Below are 18,174 nucleotides of genomic sequence, written 5' to 3'. Positions count from 1 at the left end.
CTGCCCACAGTGTACTGGGCCTTCTTCAGTTAGCTTCATTGAAACAGTACCCCCACAGACACATCCGCAGGCCAACCCAGTGTAGAAAGTTGTTCATTGAGACTCTTTTCCGAGATGATTCTAGGAAAAAAGCTAATCAGCACAGTTTCCAAGTAGCAGTTTTCTAATTCCATCCTTTTTTTTTTTTCCAGTATCTACTAATGGCCTTTTACTAGAGCTTTTCTGGCACATTTATTTGTTTAATCAGTATGAAGCATAGGCTCTTATTTAATCAGTGGATTATAAGCCATTTTTATTATTTGATTCTCAAGTTGTCCAAGATACAACCAATAGGATCTCCTTCATGCAAATTTTGTACTTCTTGTCCCAGCCCAGGAGTCAGCCGTTTCTCCAAGGCGCTTTGGTGACTTTGAGAAATGGCATTCTGAGTCCAAGACCTTGTGCCAAAAGTGCCAATTGCCACTCAAGTATCGTGGCCTCTAGACTCTCTCAGATGGTCAAGTCAGGACATGGATGTGTTTCACACACAGCCCTGTGTATATATCAGTTCCTCCACTGTGGATCTGTGGATGTCAGAGCCAGCCGTCCTCAGTCCAACCCCGCTGAGCCATGATGGTTGAGCCCTCATCTCTGAGTAGATCATCAAAACCACATGAGTATATGAAACAGTGGCACAGAAACTACAGCAAAGCAAGAGGAACATGTCTTGGTCTGCAGCCTGTCAGACCTTCTGTGTTTGTCTACACACATAGTAATCACATTACTAATCTTGAACTCCTTTTCTTAGGAATCGTTGGCAGCTGAGATTGAAGGGACCATGCGTAAAAAGCTGAGTTTGGATGAGGAATCTGTGTCTAAACAAAAGTAAGTACAGGTCACAGGGCTGTTGCTGCACCTCAGAGCAGACATATAAAAGAAGCGTCAAGCCAGGCCCATGTGGTGGAGGCTTGCGTAGCAGCGTGCAGTCCTGGGTGAGATCCCTCGGCATGGAAGGAAGGAGCCACAGGACAGAGCAATGACTGCCAGTCAGGAGTGAATCTGCTGCTGTGCAGATTGTCTTCCTGCAAGGGAGCTCTCCTGTATCACTTTTCTCAATTTCCCCAAACGAGAGTCCTCGGGGCAGACTTGTGCCTGGCTCTGTCTGTGAACAGCTCTCAGGAAGCGCTCCCCTGGCTGAGACTAACAGGAGTGCATGCTTCTTCCTTTCTGACAGGGCCCAGCAGAAACGGGTGTTTGATACTGTCAAGGTTGCCAATGACACTCGGGGCCGCTCTGTCACCTTCCCAGTCCTGCTACCCATCCCAGGCTCCAACCGTTCAAGTGTCATCATGACAGCAAAGCCCTTTGAGTCTGGTGTCCAGCCAGCAGAGGACAAAACACTCCTGAGCCCAGGGGGCAGCACAGAGGTTCCAGGGTAAGGCGGGGAAGAGGAGGGGGGCTGGGGTCTACATTCCTTATCGTGTTGGTATGCCAGATTCGAGAACTCAGACCTGGCCAACATCCCTCCACACTGTCCAGAAGGTGCTGCAGCCGGCAGTTCGCAGTGCATTCTGATGCCTACATCGTGCCACAGTGGTCTTAAGAGGCTGTGTGCATTCACTTGCCGTGTTCCTTCTACATCAGTTCTAAAATGCCTCCCAGTTTCAATGCTGCATCGTAGGTGGAAGTGCTTCAAAGACCTACGAGAAGCAGTCTTTTATAACTTAGAATCCTTGCTTTCTTTCAGATACACTGCATATTCAGAGACGTTTGTGGCTTTCACACCTTTCTCAGCTTTCTCAGCCTTGGTTGTCTGTCTTCCCCTCTTTCTCTCTCTCTCTCTCTTTCTCTCTCTCTTTCTGTCTTTTTTATTTTATTGTTATTTGTTGTTTGAGGTAGGGTATTTTCTTGTACAACCTAGGCTGCCATCAAAATCATGATTCTCCTGCCTCAGTCTTCTGAGTGCTGCAATTAGTGGCATGAATGTGCCACCATGCCCTACTCATCCTTTCTGTGATTAAAAGCATGTAGTAGTGTATAGCTAGCATTCACAGTTATATAAAGCAATGGTACCTCTTGCTCTCAGTAATAGAGTCTGTGAACTATGCTAATAGTAACTTTGGGAGTACCTGACCTGAACATAAAAGTAGACCACACCTGCAGTTTCATAATGAAATGAGATGGAGAAGTTAGCAAGAATAACATATTTTACTTTCTTAAGGTAATTGGAAATGATGTGTGTCTTAGTCAGGGTTTCTATTCCTGCACAAAGCACCATGACCAAGAAGCAAGCTGGGGAGGAAAGGGTTTATTCCACTTACGCTTCCCACATTGCTGTTCATCACAAAAGGAAGTCAGGACTGGAACTCAAGCAGGTCAGGAACCTGGAGGCTGGAGCTGATACAGAGGTCATGGAGGGATGCTGCGTACTGGATTGCTTGCTCAGCTTGCTTCCTTATTGAACCCAGGACTATCAGCCCAGGGATGGCACCACCCACAATGAGCTGGGCCCTCCCTGCTGGAACACTAATTGAGAAAATGCCTTACAGCTGGATCTCATGGAGGCATTTCCTTAAGGGAGGCTCCTTTCTCTGATAACTCCAGCTTGTGTCAAAAAGCCAGCCAGTACAATATGTTACAGTGATTGTTGTGATAACAGTATTGTTGATGATTTTGTTTGTTGTTATTTCTGTATTTTAAATAGCTAAGAAAACACCTCATTTTCAAGGTAAGTCTTTTTTAATGTCCAGCACTATAGAAAGGAGTGGTCTAGATTATTCTCACAATCTACAGTCTCATCATCAAATATGATTTTCCCACAGAAACTCGCAGCCCACAAACCCCCCAGGATCCCCTGAAGATAGTGATCTGGCTACTGCATTGCATCGCCTCAGCCTGAGAAGACAGAACTACCTAAGTGAGAAGCAGTTCTTTGCTGAGGAATGGGAACGGAAGATCCAGATCTTGGCTGAGCAGGAGGAAGAAGTCAGCAGCTGTGACGCCCCCACGGAGAACCTTGCCTCAGTCTGCACTGACCAGTCGGAGACCACGGACCTCGGCAGTGCCAGCTGCCTTCGAGGCTTCATGCCAGAGAAGTTACAGATTGTCAAGCCCCTAGAAGGTAATAAGCCAGGAACAGCTTTTAGAAGCCGTGTCTATGTTAGACGTCTCTCCTAGAATTGAGACCTGTGTTATGTTGGCACCCTGTGCACAGGCAGGCTGTGCTGTGCTGTGCTGTGCTGTGCTGTGCTGTGCTGTGCTGTGGTGCCTGCCACATAGCAGACAGTGAGTAAGACCTGAGTCACCAAGTCTTCAGCTATTTGTTCTTTTCTGACATTTTAATATCAGCGCAGCAGGGAAGTGGGAAGACTCTTACCTGACTTTTGCTACAGAATCCTGTAATAGCAGTTGCATGGTAGGACCAACAGGCTGAGATGAATGAAGAGGAGCAATTAGAGTGTCCCTGCCATAGAGGCACACAGTTACATCTGTACTCTTCTCCTTCCGTTCAGCTTTACCTAAAGCACAGCTTAAATTCAAAATAAATACCTGACTTATCAGATAGTAATGGTCCACAAATGATTCTCTAATTCTTGGCTTAAAAGTTCCTTTTAAAACAAAGGTTTAAAAAGGTATCCTGTAGACTCCTGCTTTGGTCCAAGTGTTGGTTAGCGTTGCTGATTTCAGGATGAAATTACCACAGTGACACAATTAGATGTGACATCCTGTACAAGGGCATGGGTTGCTCTTTCATCAGAGTCACATGGGCTGGAACCAAAGGGAAATGTTCTCCACTTTATCACCTGCGTCTCCCTTTCTTCCTGGCAGACCAAGGAAAGTAGGGTCATGAGCAAGCAGAGAAGTGCACAGGAAATTCAAGTTATTTCCCAACCTAAGCACCCAAGTTTTGCTTCCAAGATCATCAACTGTGCTGGGTGAATATTGTTTTTGCCACCTGGGAAGGAGCAGCCTGTCCCTGAAGTGGGTGGCCTCCTTCCTGCCTGAGCAGCCTGGGTCCTGTTTAAAACCCTTACTGGGTTTTTTTCTCCTCTTCTTTAGATGTCCCTTTGAAGACTGTCTTTTGAAATAGAAAACTTATTGCTCAGCCATTCCATGTCATGTTAATTTTTGACAGAGAGCTTAAATTTACAAATTTGAACAAAATGTCAAAACCAAATAAGTATCTGTATTGTTACTGTTGTTGCTCACACAATTCTAGCTTCTTCAAGATTGGGGATCTGTGGGAATGTAAAGCATGCCTGTCCTGCTTTGCTTGTTCAGGATCACAGACTCTGCATCACTGGCAGCAGCTTGCTCAGCCGAACTTGGGAACCATTCTTGATCCACGCCCAGGCGTCATCACTAAAGGCTTCACACAGGTGCCCAAGGATGTTGTCTACCACATCTCGGACTTAGAGGAGGATGAAGAAGAGGGCATCACTTTTCAGGTTCAGCAGCCTCTTCAACTGGAGCAGAAACCTGCACTGCCCACGCCAGTAACGGGAATCTTTCTGCCGCCCATGACCTCAGCGGGTGGACCAGGTACAGGTGAGAGGAGGTGCAGCTGAACATGGCCTCGTCGTAACCAGGACACTACATTGTCTGGCTGGGGTTTTCTGGCTACTGCTGCACAGTCTCAGTGGCGTTTATTCGTTAGTGGAGATAAAAGAATACAAACCCACAGCCCTGCTGACATTTCTGATTCCTCCCTCTCTCCTACCAGCCTGCAGAAGTGAGTTAGGCAGAGTCAGAGGTCAGGCGAGTCCGTGGTTTGCAAGCCTTTTGGTCTCAGGGTCCTTGATGCTATTGAAAAGTCCCTGAGAATCTCAGGTTTGTCTATATAGGTTATGTCTACTAAGTTAAGATAAAAACTGAGAACTTAAAAAAAAAATAACCCATTTAAAAATAAAAGTTCTCATGCAAATACTGGTTTCTGAAAAACAACTCTGTTGGATATAGTAAGAAAATGGTTTTGTTTTACAATGTTTACAAGTCTCTAATTTCTGACTTAAGTGAAGATTCTCATTATGAACTTCTGCATTTAGTCTGATGCAGTGTTTTATATGAGAAATGTGAAGAAAATACATTCTCAGAATAGTATGTAGCTAGAAAGGGGGGAGGAATTGTGGATGTTGTTTGCAGCCAGATGAGAAGCAGGTAAGTGGTAGTTCTTGAACAGTCACAGCAGTGTGGAAACCGTCAATGGGTTTTCATGGAAATGTGCTTGTCTTTCTCCGTGAAAGTTTGCTCTGCATGGTTTGGTGCCCTGCTGCGGTTGTTGAGACAGTTACACAGATACCCAGATGTTGACACTCTGCCTTAGATGGTGTATTGGTGTCACTAAGTCCATCAGCGTGAAAGGCTGTCTGTTAGGATTTCCAAACTCTTAGAAATGATTTAAGTTTCCTAAAACTGATTTTCACTTGAAGCTTATGTTTGTCGTTGACAGAAAATATTGACAGGCTTTTTTCCCCTAAGAAAACGCCTGCCAGATTCCCAAGTCTGAATAATTGTAGCTTGTGTGTTAATTGTATTTTTGACTAAATAGTGTTCCCTGATACAGTTTCAGGTTAGCTGCACCAATGCTTTGCTGTAGGCAGCCACTGTTGTGTGGACTGCCTGTAGACAGCAGGGGCTCTCAGCAAGCACTTTCCATGCCCCTGTGCTGCAGAGTGAAAAGATTACAGTTTCATGATAACTTTACTTTTTTATCAAGCACCTTCTTTAATAAGTTTGGCTTTGAAAAAAATACTGAATGCGTAAGAATGAAGAATACAAGTATTATCTTGGTTGGTGCTAAAGAGACCGAATTTTTACCCACCACTGTTTTTGTGCCCACGTGCAAATCTCAAATACAATAATAATAATAATAATAATAATAATAATAATAATAAAAAGAGGCCTCAACTTGCATTAATGTGACATGTTCTGGAGTCAGCATACAATACTCTAAGAATCAGGGGCTGTCCTGGATGCCTAGATAACTAGATCTTAGTTTTTTTAATGTGTTTTTCAGTGACTTTTTTCTCATTTCTAAGCTTTTTTGCTCCTTTTATTTGTATTTGTAAAGTACTGAGAGTTCAGTTGTATACTAATAGTTAATACTAGTGTATTTATATTGCATTTCCATATTTAGGAACTTTCTACTACAAAGGCAATTGATAAATGCTGTATTGCTAACAAAATAACAATGAGCCTTTTATGTTATTAACCCAGTCTTTCAATTCTGTGTTGGCTTTCTAAACATCTCTTATTTCAGTTGCAACTTCGAACCCAGGAAAGTGTCTCTCATTCACCAACTCGACATTCACCTTCACCACCTGCAGGATCTTACATCCCTCTGACATCACTCAGGTCACCCCTAGGTAAGAGGGCCTGGGAAGTCAGGGGCTCACACAAGTGTTCTTGGTAAATTACCTTCGGTTTTAATCCCCAGCATTTGTGACTATTTGTCTTTAGGTTATTTTGACATTGTATTTGCTCATTTGCTCATAACTCTTCAAAGTAGGCAGAATATGCTGAATAAAATGGAGAAATTGAGACATAGAAAATTAACGTGACTGGTGCAGGAGCAGACTGCTAACACAAATGACCCAACTGAGGCTGTTTGTATGCAAAGTTTGAGCTACCACCTTTTTTTTTTTTTTTTTTTTGGGGGGGGGGGGTTTTAAGACAGGGTTTCTCTGTATAGTCCTGGCTGTCCTGGAACTCACTCTGTAGACCAGGTTGGCCTCAAACTCAGAAATCCGCCTGCCTCTGCCTCCCAAGTGCTGGGATTAAAGGCGTGCGCCACCACGCCCAGCTGAGCTTCCACTTTCTTAACACGACCTCTATCCCTGATGCAGCACAAGTTCAGGTGGTCCCAGATCCGGTTCAGTACTTCACTACCAAGACTCACGGGGTTTGAAAGACTAGACAGGGGCTGGAGAGATGGCTCAGAGGTTAAGCTCTCATTGGCTGCTCTTCCAGAGGTCCTGAGTTCAATTCCCAGCAGCCACATGGTGTCTCACAACCATCTGTAATGGAATATGATGCCCTCTTCTGGTGTGTCTGAAGACAGCTACAGTGTATCCATATAAATAAAGTCTTTTTTAATAAATATTAAAAAAAAAAGACTAGACAGGTACTTTAGGTACTGACCTGGGTCTCCATCCATGTGGCTTGTCTTGTTCCTCTGTTCCTTATTTAACCTTCAGTTTCTAACAGTGCACTTGGAATTCTGTCCTCCCCCCCCCCAAAAAAAAAACCTGTCAAGCATCAGTTTCCAAAGTTGTCATCAGGGCTCTGTTGTGTAGACATTGTTGGTCACCCTGTGGCAGAGCTCCAGGCTCCACACCAATGCCTCGGAGTCCCAAGCCCATGCTGAGCACTGAGTTGCTCCTTCTAGCATGGCCAGCCCTCATCCTGTGACTATCTAGCTCACCCAGCTCTGTGCAAAGACGTTTCTGAGTTATGACATCAGCTGCCAAGGCCAAATTGTTTAAGACACAGACGTCACTTTCTGAGCCATATTGAGGCTGGTTCTAGACTTCCGATTCAGAATCTGTGGAGATTCAGAGACACTGTGGTCTCTTTAGGGATAGTATAATCAAAAATAAAGAAGATGGTGCAGAGGCAAGCTGGTGGTAAGAGTATGGCGGGTAGACGGGTAAAATCCAGTATGTGAGTCACACTCTCTAAGGCCACCCTTGAGTCTGATATCTCTAGCTGCCAACAAGGAAAGAAATAAAATGGCCATTCCAGAATATGTAAGAGGGAACCAGTCAGGACCACCGGGTGGTACCCAGTCATCAAGGCCACGGGGTGGTACCCGGTGAAGGTCCCAGCAGAAGCCTCCATGATAGCATTTGCAGGTCTCTACATTTTTAGACACCAATAGATGCCTTAGAAGTTTGCCTCTTGAAGGGACTCTTGTAGGAACCCAGCTAGGGAAGAGCAAGAAGTTCTGCCATGAAGGGGAGAGAGACCAGTTACGCTTTGACCAAGGGGTCAGATCCCCTGTACAGGCCAGTGCTCTGGAAAGTTAGTGGTTCATTTGTTAATTTTATACTTGTCTTTAGTTCATCATCTTTAAAAATCTTGATATTATGATATGTGTGATCATTTTGTACCAGAGAAAATGCATTAAGTCCTGGTAACCTTTGTTCACAGAGGAAGGCAGGGTAAAAGCTTCCCAGTCCACCATGACCTTAAATATTGATTATGTAGCTTTTTTTTTTGTCTTAACTAAGTGTAGAATAAGAAGCAAGATTTAATAGATGTCAGAGCTTTTCATTATTTTTAATTTCTTAAAAATATACATTCCAGCCGGGCGGTGGTGGCACACACCTTTAATCCCAGCACTTGGGAGGCAGAGGCAGGGAGATTTCTGAGTTTGAGGCCAGTCTGGTCTACAGAGTGAGTTCCAGGACACCCAGGGCTATACAGAGAAACCCTGTCTCGGAAAAACAAAACAAAACAACAACAAAATATATATATGTGTGTATGTGTGTGTATATATATATATGTATATATATATGTATATATATGTATATATATGTATATATATGTATATATATACACACATACATACATATATATATATATATATACACACATACATACATATATATATATATATATATATATACATACACATACACATACATACATACATATACATACATACATTCCAAAGGAAGGCTGACAAGGCATTTCATGAATGTCCATGTGTTCCCATCACTTAGAGTTAACACAGCTTGAGAAAATGACAGTTTAATTAGACCCTTAACTGTCAGTGAAACAAAGTTGGAAAGGCTGTCCTTAAGACGCAGCTGGTTGGTCATCCTTGAAACCTCCATGCCGGCAGGTGTTCCTGACTCCTAAGCACTTGCCCTCCTTTCTTCCAGCTCCGGTTTCCCATCACTGGCCTGTGGCAGTAGTGCGAGCAGCTCATCCAACACGGCTGTGAACTCCCCTGCTGCATCCTATAGACTAAGCATTGGCGAATCCATCACAAACCGCAGGGACTCCACCATAACCTTCAGTAGCACCAGGAGCTTAGCCAAACTCCTGCAGGAGCGAGGCATCTCTGCTAAAGTGTACCACAGCCCGGCTTCAGAAAACCCCCTCCTGCAGCCTTGCCCCAAGGCCCTGGCCACCCCCTCCACACCACCAAATTCCCCAGCGCAGTCACCGTGCTCCTCCCCCTTGCCCTTTGAACCCCGAGTGCATGTCTCCGAGAATTTCTTGGCTTCCCGACCAGCTGAAACATTCCTGCAAGAAATGTATGGCTTGAGACCTTCAAGGGCCCCTCCTGATGTTGGACAGCTGAAGATGAACTTGGTAGACAGGCTGAAGAGGCTGGGAATAGCCAGGGTGGTCAAGACCCCTGATCCCCAGGAGAACGGAAAAAGCCGAGAAGCAGAAATGGGTCTTCAAAAACCAGACCCTGCTGTTTATTTAAATTCAGGTGGCAGTTTATTGTGTGGACTGAGGAGGAATCAGAGTCTTCCGGTCATGATGGGTAGCTTTGGAGCCCCAGTTTGCACAACCTCACCCAAAATGGGTATCCTGAAGGAAGATTGAGGCTCACCACTAACTGACCTCGTGTATAAATTAGCACATGAAGGAGAGAGATGCACTGAGAGTGGAGACCGGCCTAACTTGAGAGAAAAGGGATGTTGCAGAAGGACTGTGAATGTGGAGAGAGCGCAGTGAAGGGATAGGACGTTTGTTTGCAAGAGGGTCTTTGAGGATGGAGTCTAGTAAACAAAGTGGGGACAAGTGATGACCAGTTTGGAGACAAATGGAAGAAAGGGTTAGTTTGCTCCTTCAGCTACGTTTCCTTGCCTTGGAAATAGTGAATAGAAAACTAAACCAAATTCTATTGAAATGTGACAGTAATGCTAAACTGCTAGCACCTTTGTCCCTAGAGAACACAAGCCGGAAGCGCCTGCCTAGGAAGGAAACCTGGAACAGGCGATCCTGGAGAGTTGGCGCCTGTGAAGTTGTCTGTTACTGAGCCAGTGGGTGATACCGTCCCTGCTGGTCCCTGGTCAAATGCATCCATCCAATGGTGCACTCTCAGCATTAGCAAAATAAGAAAATTTATCTTGTCCTTTACATCAAAAATGAGACTTTCTTATTTGGGGACTTTGAGGCACTGAAAACCCAAACACTGCCCAGATAGATTCCTTGGTATTTATGATTACTAAATCTTCAGTTTTTTTAAGCTTGTATTTTTGTACAACACAACAAAAAAATGTAAAATAACAATATGAGTGGACTTGGAGGGATTTAAGAGGGAAAAAGGGGTAAATTCGAATCAAAAACATTTTTTAGGATATTTCTTCTGAACAATACGGTGGCCCAGGAATGCAAACACGATTGTGTGTTTCTCCGTTTTCCTTGGATGCCAGAAGGGTTTAAACCAGAAGTGCAATCAGTCAGTAGGCAGTAGATTATGTTGTATATTTATATATTTAAATTTTTAAAGAAAAGTTAGTTGTAACTAACTTTTTCCAAAGTGTGCTATGCATATTTTTAATGAAAGATGACATGTATTTGCACAAAAATTCTCAGGCACATTAAATTATAAACTGAAGTAAAACCCAGGTGCTTGCTTTGAAAGTGTGTTTTTGTTAGATTTTATTGTTTTCCTTGTGTACATTAAAGCACCTGCCTGTCTCTTGGTATCTGCAGAAGTAGAGAAGGGTGTTTGTTTATGGGAGAGCCAAGACTTCTTTTCCTCTGATTTCTTTAACAAGCTGAAAAGCAAGTGAGGCCTGAGGCTGGGGTTTAGGCCTTCAGCCTGTGGTGCAGGCCTCACGCTGTTGGGGGGGGAGGGGGGCAGATCTGTGCTCTGAGGTGGCAGGCCATGGTCTGCCTCTGCAGCTGACATGGCTTTGTCTCCGTGGGGTTGTTCAAGCACCTGGGGAGGAGATAAGGGGCAACTGTTGGTTTTGTTTGTCAAGGCAGAAGGTCCTTTACTTGGTCCTTTGGTGCTTAACTTGCAAATATTTTGCTTCAGAGAAATTCTTTTCTGCCAGGGAGTTTTGCCTTTCTCTCTTGAGCCTCCTCCCCAAGAAGAGATGCTCTCAGAGGGTTAGAAAAGCCAGCCTCCACACAGTGGTAAGAGCATATGAGTTTTCTATATTTCTAGAATCTTTAATACAACTTTTCTAAATTTTTCAGAAGCAAAGGGTGGAGAGAGATGTCCCTCCCTTCGCCACCTTCAGCCCCTTCGTCCAGACTAGCTGCTGTCAACAGTTCATCGCACACATGCACACATTTATGAACGACTCTGGGTTAGTGAGTGACCCTGCCTGAAGCAGGCAAGCGGGCATTAGCAAGAATTCTACTGGTTAAATTTCCTAAATATTCCAATTCCTGTTTTAAAAACAGCATTTGCGTTTCTAGTCTATAAATAACTGAGTACCACCTCCCTCAGCAGGACCTTAAAGCTTTGCCTTGGTTCCTGAAAAAAGGACTCTTCCTGCTACTTGGACAGTTACAGCTTCTAAGGAAGGAACAGCACAGAGTAGGGAAGCCTGGGGCTAAGGGGCCAGTAAAATGTTAAATAACCAGGTTTACACAAAGGACAGAAACCACACTACTGAGTTAGAGATTGTGGAGTTCTGTGGTGACAATAATTCTGTCCTTCTGTCAGTGCCTAAGTGGCCACTGGAAGCAGAGTTTTGCCTTGGAAGCCAGATGAATATGGCCAATTAAAGAAAGCCAAACTTACGTTTTTGAAAATTAAATTGATCCTGATGTTCTGTCAGAACAAATTGTACCTGTGCATGTTTGTCGCTGAAATGAATCCTGTCTAAAGCTGGGCCTTGCTGACTTTCAGTTTCCACCTAAGATGATTTGGGTACAGCCTGAGAATCTGTTCCATGGGACTATCTGCAAAATATAACAAGAACTGGAACTTTCCAGTAAGTTCTTCCTCCACAGGACTCTTAACTGTTCTCGTTTTGTTTTTGTTATCATTCAGAGTCAGCTGGTATGTACTTTCATGCTTGCCTGGGAAAACTCAACTGTTTTTTCCTTCAAGATTTTCTGTGATGATTTCTCAGGTACTTTCAAGTAGCCTGTTACCTATTCAGAGAGTCTCCTTGAGCTCAGAATTAAAATTGCCCTGAATTTTTGAAGATCCAAAATCTTATGTAAATAGCCATTGGTAGTTAAGTGGGTTTTATTTTTTAGTCTTGTGCTTGCCCTTGGTCTGACATAAGTGATCAGACTGCCAGGAGAAGATGTTAGAGAAGCTCACTAGAGCCTACCATCTGTTGAAGGCACATTTTACACAGTATTCCAAGCCCCTAGTGCATAATTAGTAGTGGGTGGTTCTCACATCAGCTTGACATCTGGAGTTAGGGTTGTCCGTCTGGGGCCTTGTCTGCTGTCAGGTGTGTACAGACCTGTGCTTGTAGTGTACTGCAGGCATGCACACTAGTCCACTGCCAAGTGTGGCCCTAGGCATGGGATCCCGGGGGCTCCAGGAAAATGCTATTGTGTCATATCTGGAACACAACTTTGTCAAGTCACTCTTTATGCACCTTCCTTTGCTTTATCAATTGTAAATCAGATAATAAAATGTAAATCAGTTAATAAACATGAGGCTTCTTAAATTGTCCTGTGTCTCCTTGTGATTTTTGTTTCAACCCTACACAATCCAGCAGAGTCTTTTTGTTGATTTTTATAAGGAAACATCCTCGATTTTGTTGAACTAATATGAAAAAAGCATTGACAGTTGAGTAATAAACAGATCTAATAATTTATAGATTTTTCTTTTAAGATTTTTATTAATACGGGGATGAAGTTGAGCATCAGAGACAATTTTCAGGAGTCAGTTCTTGACTTGAGCCACGTGGCTTCTGGGTAAGGAGTTGAGGTGGTCCGGCTTGGCATCAAGTGCCTTTCCCTACTGAACCCCTTGCCAGCCCTTCCGAGTCTTGCTAGAACTAGACTACACCATGACTATGTGGCACAGTAGCCCCATACCAGAACCACACCAGCCAACCATGAAGTCATTGCTAAGCAGATAGTAAATGTTCACACATTCAGAAGATGAAGCGATTCTTTCCAATCGTTCACACTTTTCTGATCGCATGACTATTTAGAAATTGTTTCTAAGTATTGGAATCAATAGAAAAGATCTTTCAGTATCCTTGTAATCTCCCTTATAAGTTTGTTTTTGTATTGTTTGTTCTGATTGTGGTACTGGGGTTGAATTGAGGGCCCCACTTGTATGTAGGCAAGTGCCCCACCATTGAGCTATATCTCAGCTCTCAGGAGGCAGAGGCAGGTGGATCTCTGAGTTTAAGACTAGCCTCATCTGCAATTTCCACAACAGCTCAGCTTGTGTTTCCCTGCCCCCAGAAACCCTCAAAAGCAAACAAACAATAAACAATATATACCCTCCTGTATTTTTAAGATTAATATCCATACTGAATTATGGTCGTTTTGAGAATGAAGTATTGTTGTAGGATATTTGATCACACTGTGAACCCTGAGATTGTGTTATTTACTGGAAAAAAATCTCTTTTTACTCTGCTGTGGCTCAGCCCTAGCACACACCTTTAATCCAAGAGCTTTCTGCTTGAATATTGTAAACAGCATTAAATAAAGCCAGCCAGAGGTCAAGAGGCAGAGCAAGCAACCAGTGACAGGACTTGAACATAGGATTATTAAGAAAAAAAAAAAAAAAACAGAGTAAGAGGGAGTCAGGAGGATGATAGAGAGAGGCACACAGGAATTAGAAGGGAGGTATATTCAGTCTGAAGGGGGATTTTTTGGAGGTGGCCTAAAAAGTAAGGGTTTCTGCTAGGAAATGGGCTGAGGAGGAAGGTCAGCTGGGTGCTTTCTCTGCCTCTCTGAGCTAGCAGGCTCTCACCCCAGCATGTGGCTTCTGAGTCTTCATTGGCAAAATTGGAAAATTGAGAGTATGCTTAAAAAAAAAAAAAAAAAAAAAAAAAACAAAGAATGAAACTATATTTTGATGAAACTATATTGTGTGTGTGTGTGTGTGTGTGTGTGTGTGTGTGTGTGTGCGCGCGCGCGCGCGGAGAGAGAGAGAGCGAGTGTGTGTGTTTTTTGAGACAGGGTTTCTGGCCTGACTGACTTGAAACTTGCTTTGTATACTATATTGGCCTTGAATTCTCAGAGATCCACCTACTCCTGCCTCCTGAGGGCTGGAAATAAAGGCATGCACCTCCATGCTGGGCTAAAACTCTACTTTTTGACATAAGATGTTGGTAACAGTCTCAGTATCTTTGTGTTTTCTTTAACAAGTATGAGTCAACATTCCATGCATTCAAAAACCCCCCAAAAAAGATTGGAGGCTTTGAGCATCACCTTGGCTTCTGTCTTCACTGTATTGTTTGATATCTGCTAGCATCCTAGCATCGTATTGTGTTTCCTCATTGTTTTATATGAAGGACCGAATGCCACAACAGTTTCAAATTTAAAAAACTCTCAAAACAGGCTGGCAAGAGGTGTCACCAGCAATAGCTAAAAAAAAAATTTTCAGCACACAAAGTGTGACAAAGAATGTGGTGTTAGTGCAAAATACATAAACTCAAATATTATTTCACAAAACTTAATTTTTTTACTTCACTGAAATCACTAAATTATTAAGGAACAAAATAGTCACATCACGTGCAGACATTATTGATAATAGGCCATAAATTTTAGCAAGTGCAATTAGAAATTAAAGTATTAAAAGAAGAAAGCAGAAAGAGAAAAGTCGTGGGACACTTGCATCTGCACAGCTCCCCTTCCTCTGCACTGCCAGTCCCTCCTGCGTGCCCTAGTGGTCTCTGTCACCGACCTGCCTGCTGCCAACACAAAGCACAAACCCTCTAAGCACAAACTCTGTCAGCCTTCCTCTTAAGAAGGGAAGTGCCAGTTGTGGTGATGCCTGTGAGCCCAGCATTTGGGAGACCGATGTGGGACTGTCTGTCCAAAACCTCCCTGTGCTGTGTCGGGAGTGAGGTGGGGAAGATGGAGGAGTGAAACTCCAACTGTGGTCCCTCTGGGTGTGATCACAGGAGCATGAGCTTTCACACTTCTGCAGCTCCTTGGTTGGAACTTTCGGGTGCAGCTGAGAGTCCAAGAGGGTTAGCACAGCATCCTAAAGTCAGAACTCAAAAGTCAAAAAGCAGCCAATGGCAGCTGAGTGCCCTGGAGATCTTTGCACTCCTTTGAAGAGAACACTCTTCCTCTTGGGTCCATTCACACAGTCAGCAAATACAGTCACACTTTAAATGCAAAGCTCCTGGCTGCTCAAGGCTCATAGCATTTGCTACCTCAGGAGGGCAGCAACATCACACAAACCGAGACTGATAGCAAGGGCGGACCTACTAGAATGCTAAGCCCTTGTTCCCTCCATGCCTTGAGGAAAGACACCATGACTACTACTTCCCTTTGAAAGTCTTCAATTTCTGCCCCGTCTGTTGTTTTGTAGCTGACAAAAGTGTAACTGTGTTGAGGCTGGAGTATATTGGGGTGTGGGTGTTTGGGGTAGAAGGTACCGATATCTCAATATGGCATTAGTGCTGGGCATGTAGCTCAGTGGGTGACAGAGCCTGCCTCTATCTGATCACCACAACTGAAGTGGTGCTAACAGGTTGATCGATGCCTGAGGTGAGCGAGCATCTGGAGTTTCCTTCACTATCTATTGTCCTCGTGTTAATGGCATAAGAGAAGCCAGTTAGCAGGCCTGGGGCTGAGTCCTCTCACTCACTGACCACACTGCCTCCAGGTTGTCTTACATGTCACTGTCCCCTACATGTTCACCCACTCCCTCAATCAATCACTAAATCTGGTTTTAGAGTCTTCTTTGAACTTATGGGACTTCTAATAAATTCTCCAGTAGACATCACCAGTCAGGTGTCCCCTTGGGGCCTCCGAATGTCCAAAACAGAATGGACAGTCTCTTCTCAAATCTGTTCATCCCCAACATAGTCCAACCAGTGAGCTGCACTAACAGCAGTTCAGCCACTGGAGTTGGAGACTCAGGAGTTGAATGCCTCTCCTTCCCTCCCTCTCACGTCCCAGCCTGTGTTGTCTTCTGGTCATCGCCACTGCTGGCCCACATCTAAGGCTCATCAGGCCTCTAAGATATTTCTACATGGATTCTCTGTCTCGTACCATGGCTTGGTCACCATGGTTTATCTTACATGTAAATCTAGTCAGATTCCTTCTCTGGTTGAAGTTCTTGTTGATGCCAGAGAGCAGAAAGGCAATTGAGTCTCTCTCTCTCTCTCTCTCTCTCTCTCTCTCTCTCTCTCTCTCTCTCTCTCTCTCTCTCTCTGGTTTTTTGAGACAGGGTTTCTCTGTTTAGCCCTGGCTGCCCTGGAACTCACTCTGTAGACCAGGCTGGCCTTGAACTCAGAAATCTGCCTCAAATTGAGTCTCTTAAGGTAACATTTATCAGCTCTTGTCTGTCCATTAGCCTTTCTTTCTGCTCCACTGAGCACAGGACTGAGGTCGCACCCCGTGCCTAGCTGCACTGGCATTCAGAGGATATAGGAGGCTTGTGAACTTCCAGCTTTTGTAAACTATGAAGTGTGAACCATCAAAGGATCAGGACGCCAATCTAATGGATTGCAATCAGTCTTGATTTATAAAAGAAAAACAGAATAGCAAACAATAGAGTATTGTTTGTGAATCTTCAGTATAAAATGTGTGTCTTTTAGTGAGTTGTAGTAAAATTAAAATGAATAAGCCAGCACTCTTTTGGTTTGGTTGTTTTGTCAGTTTTGTTTTGATTTGGCAAGATCAACTTTGCCTAGGGGAAAACTGAAACCTTGGGTAGCTAAAAATTTAATGTTTCTGTGAATTGCCACAGGTCTCAAAGTCTGAGCTTCAAAGAAGGACGTGCCCACTGCAGAGTTAGTTCTAGGTTTCTGAGAAAACGGAGGAAGTTAAAATCAACTACAAAAATCCTGGGACTGTTGGCCATGTGTCAGTAAGGCTAGCGGTCCCGAAGTAAGTCTATTGTGGAAATTAAGCTTCTAGGGCCTCACATCTGATACTGGAGCTCTTATATATATTCCCTGCTGTTGAGGATCTGACTTGAGTGTGAAGATTTAACAGTTTAACTGGCTGCTTCCCCAACATTTTGTTGGGAAGAACAAAGAGCTTTGGGCCAATGAGGTGCCACCATTGGGTTTCCATGGTGATAAAAGAAACAAACCATCCTGGGGCACAAGTCAGGCTCAGTCAAAGGACTAACTAGAGGGTGAATTCCTCCTCAAGGGACTTTCAGGTAATAACTGGGGACAACTGAACTGTCTTCTAAGGGAAGCTCCTGGGGTGGATGCCCGAGGAACCCTTCTAAGTGTCACTGGCTGGGTTTGCAAGTCTTCAAGGCAGTCTGGAGATTTCTGCCTTGGCATCTCAACCACTTGGGAATAAACACAGCAACCATGAGTTCTGAAACATCTTGATTGGGTGAGAAATGACCCCTGAGTTTACCCTAAAACATTATGGTTTCTTTAAGACTCTCAACCTGGGAAGGGACCACAAGGCCAATGAATCTTTGAAAGAATTAAAGTAAGATCTTAGGAAGAGTTTCCAGCCGCTTGTTGAAAACCCACCCATTCTAAAGCTCTGCTCACTCAGGGCCAGCTTCCAGCTGTGAGTGAAACACCAGGGAGATAAGTCAGGGAAAGAAAAGAAGGGAACACACTCTCACACACACACACACACACACACACACACACACACACACACACACACACGTACATACATCCGCACACATATCCTCACATGTCTAAACATACACACACACACACACACACACACACACGCACACACGCCCGAATGCACATACATCTGCACACGTGCCCGCACGCACATATATCAGCACACACATCCACACATGTATGCGCGCACACACACACACACGCACACGCAAACTCACCAACCAGTAAACGATCATTATCAAAAGGCCCTAAAAGTGGTCCTTACCAGCTTCCTTGCCTCAGTTTCAACCCTGACACCCTCAGACCTACCTCGGGATTTGCTAAGAGCCCAAGTCTGTTCTAAGGGCTCAATAGCTTTGCATTACTGATTTTAAATGCTTTGAATATGGTTCCCATAGATGCAAAGGGAACTTTTCTTTTTAAGAAAAAGTAATAAATAATAAGGCGTTTTTTTGTTTAGAATGGGAAAAAAGGAAACAAACATTTATCAATACAA

The 18,174-nt window shown here is 43.9% G+C and overlaps 2 protein-coding genes across 7 annotated transcripts in view; both read left to right on the top strand.

Annotated features, from left to right (window-relative positions):
* Trak2 (trafficking protein, kinesin binding 2) overlaps positions 1-12,601 on the top strand; it is a 73,897-nt gene extending 61,296 nt beyond the window's left edge. For 2 of the 6 annotated variants that reach the window (XM_030242947.1, NM_172406.3), the window contains exons 11-16: positions 788-864; positions 1,214-1,414; positions 2,802-3,100; positions 4,261-4,527; positions 6,239-6,344; positions 8,868-12,600. In XM_030242947.1, coding sequence (XP_030098807.1) covers positions 788-864; positions 1,214-1,414; positions 2,802-3,100; positions 4,261-4,527; positions 6,239-6,344; positions 8,868-9,546 — 1,629 coding nt within the window. In that variant the 3' untranslated portion in view covers positions 9,547-12,600. Of the gene's footprint in view, positions 1-787; positions 865-1,213; positions 1,415-2,801; positions 3,101-4,260; positions 4,528-6,238; positions 6,345-8,867 lie in introns of all 6 variants that reach the window. The other 4 variants (XM_011238600.3, XM_006496281.4, XM_006496280.3 and 1 more) reach the window with 3 other exon arrangements.
* A 3,750-nt stretch (positions 12,602-16,351) lies between these two features.
* The window catches only part of Gm28802 (predicted gene 28802), a 46,908-nt gene continuing 45,085 nt past the window's right edge, over positions 16,352-18,174 (top strand). The window contains exon 1 of the mRNA XM_030243918.1: positions 16,352-17,239. The gene's annotated coding sequence lies outside the window, so the exon portion shown is untranslated. The remainder of the gene's footprint in view (positions 17,240-18,174) is intronic.

This window comes from Mus musculus, chromosome 1 (genome assembly GCF_000001635.26).
Source record: "Mus musculus strain C57BL/6J chromosome 1, GRCm38.p6 C57BL/6J".
In the NCBI taxonomy this organism is placed as follows: Eukaryota; Metazoa; Chordata; class Mammalia; order Rodentia; family Muridae; genus Mus; species Mus musculus.
Note: the sequence above shows the minus strand (reverse complement) of the source record. Positions and strands in the feature narration are given on the sequence as shown.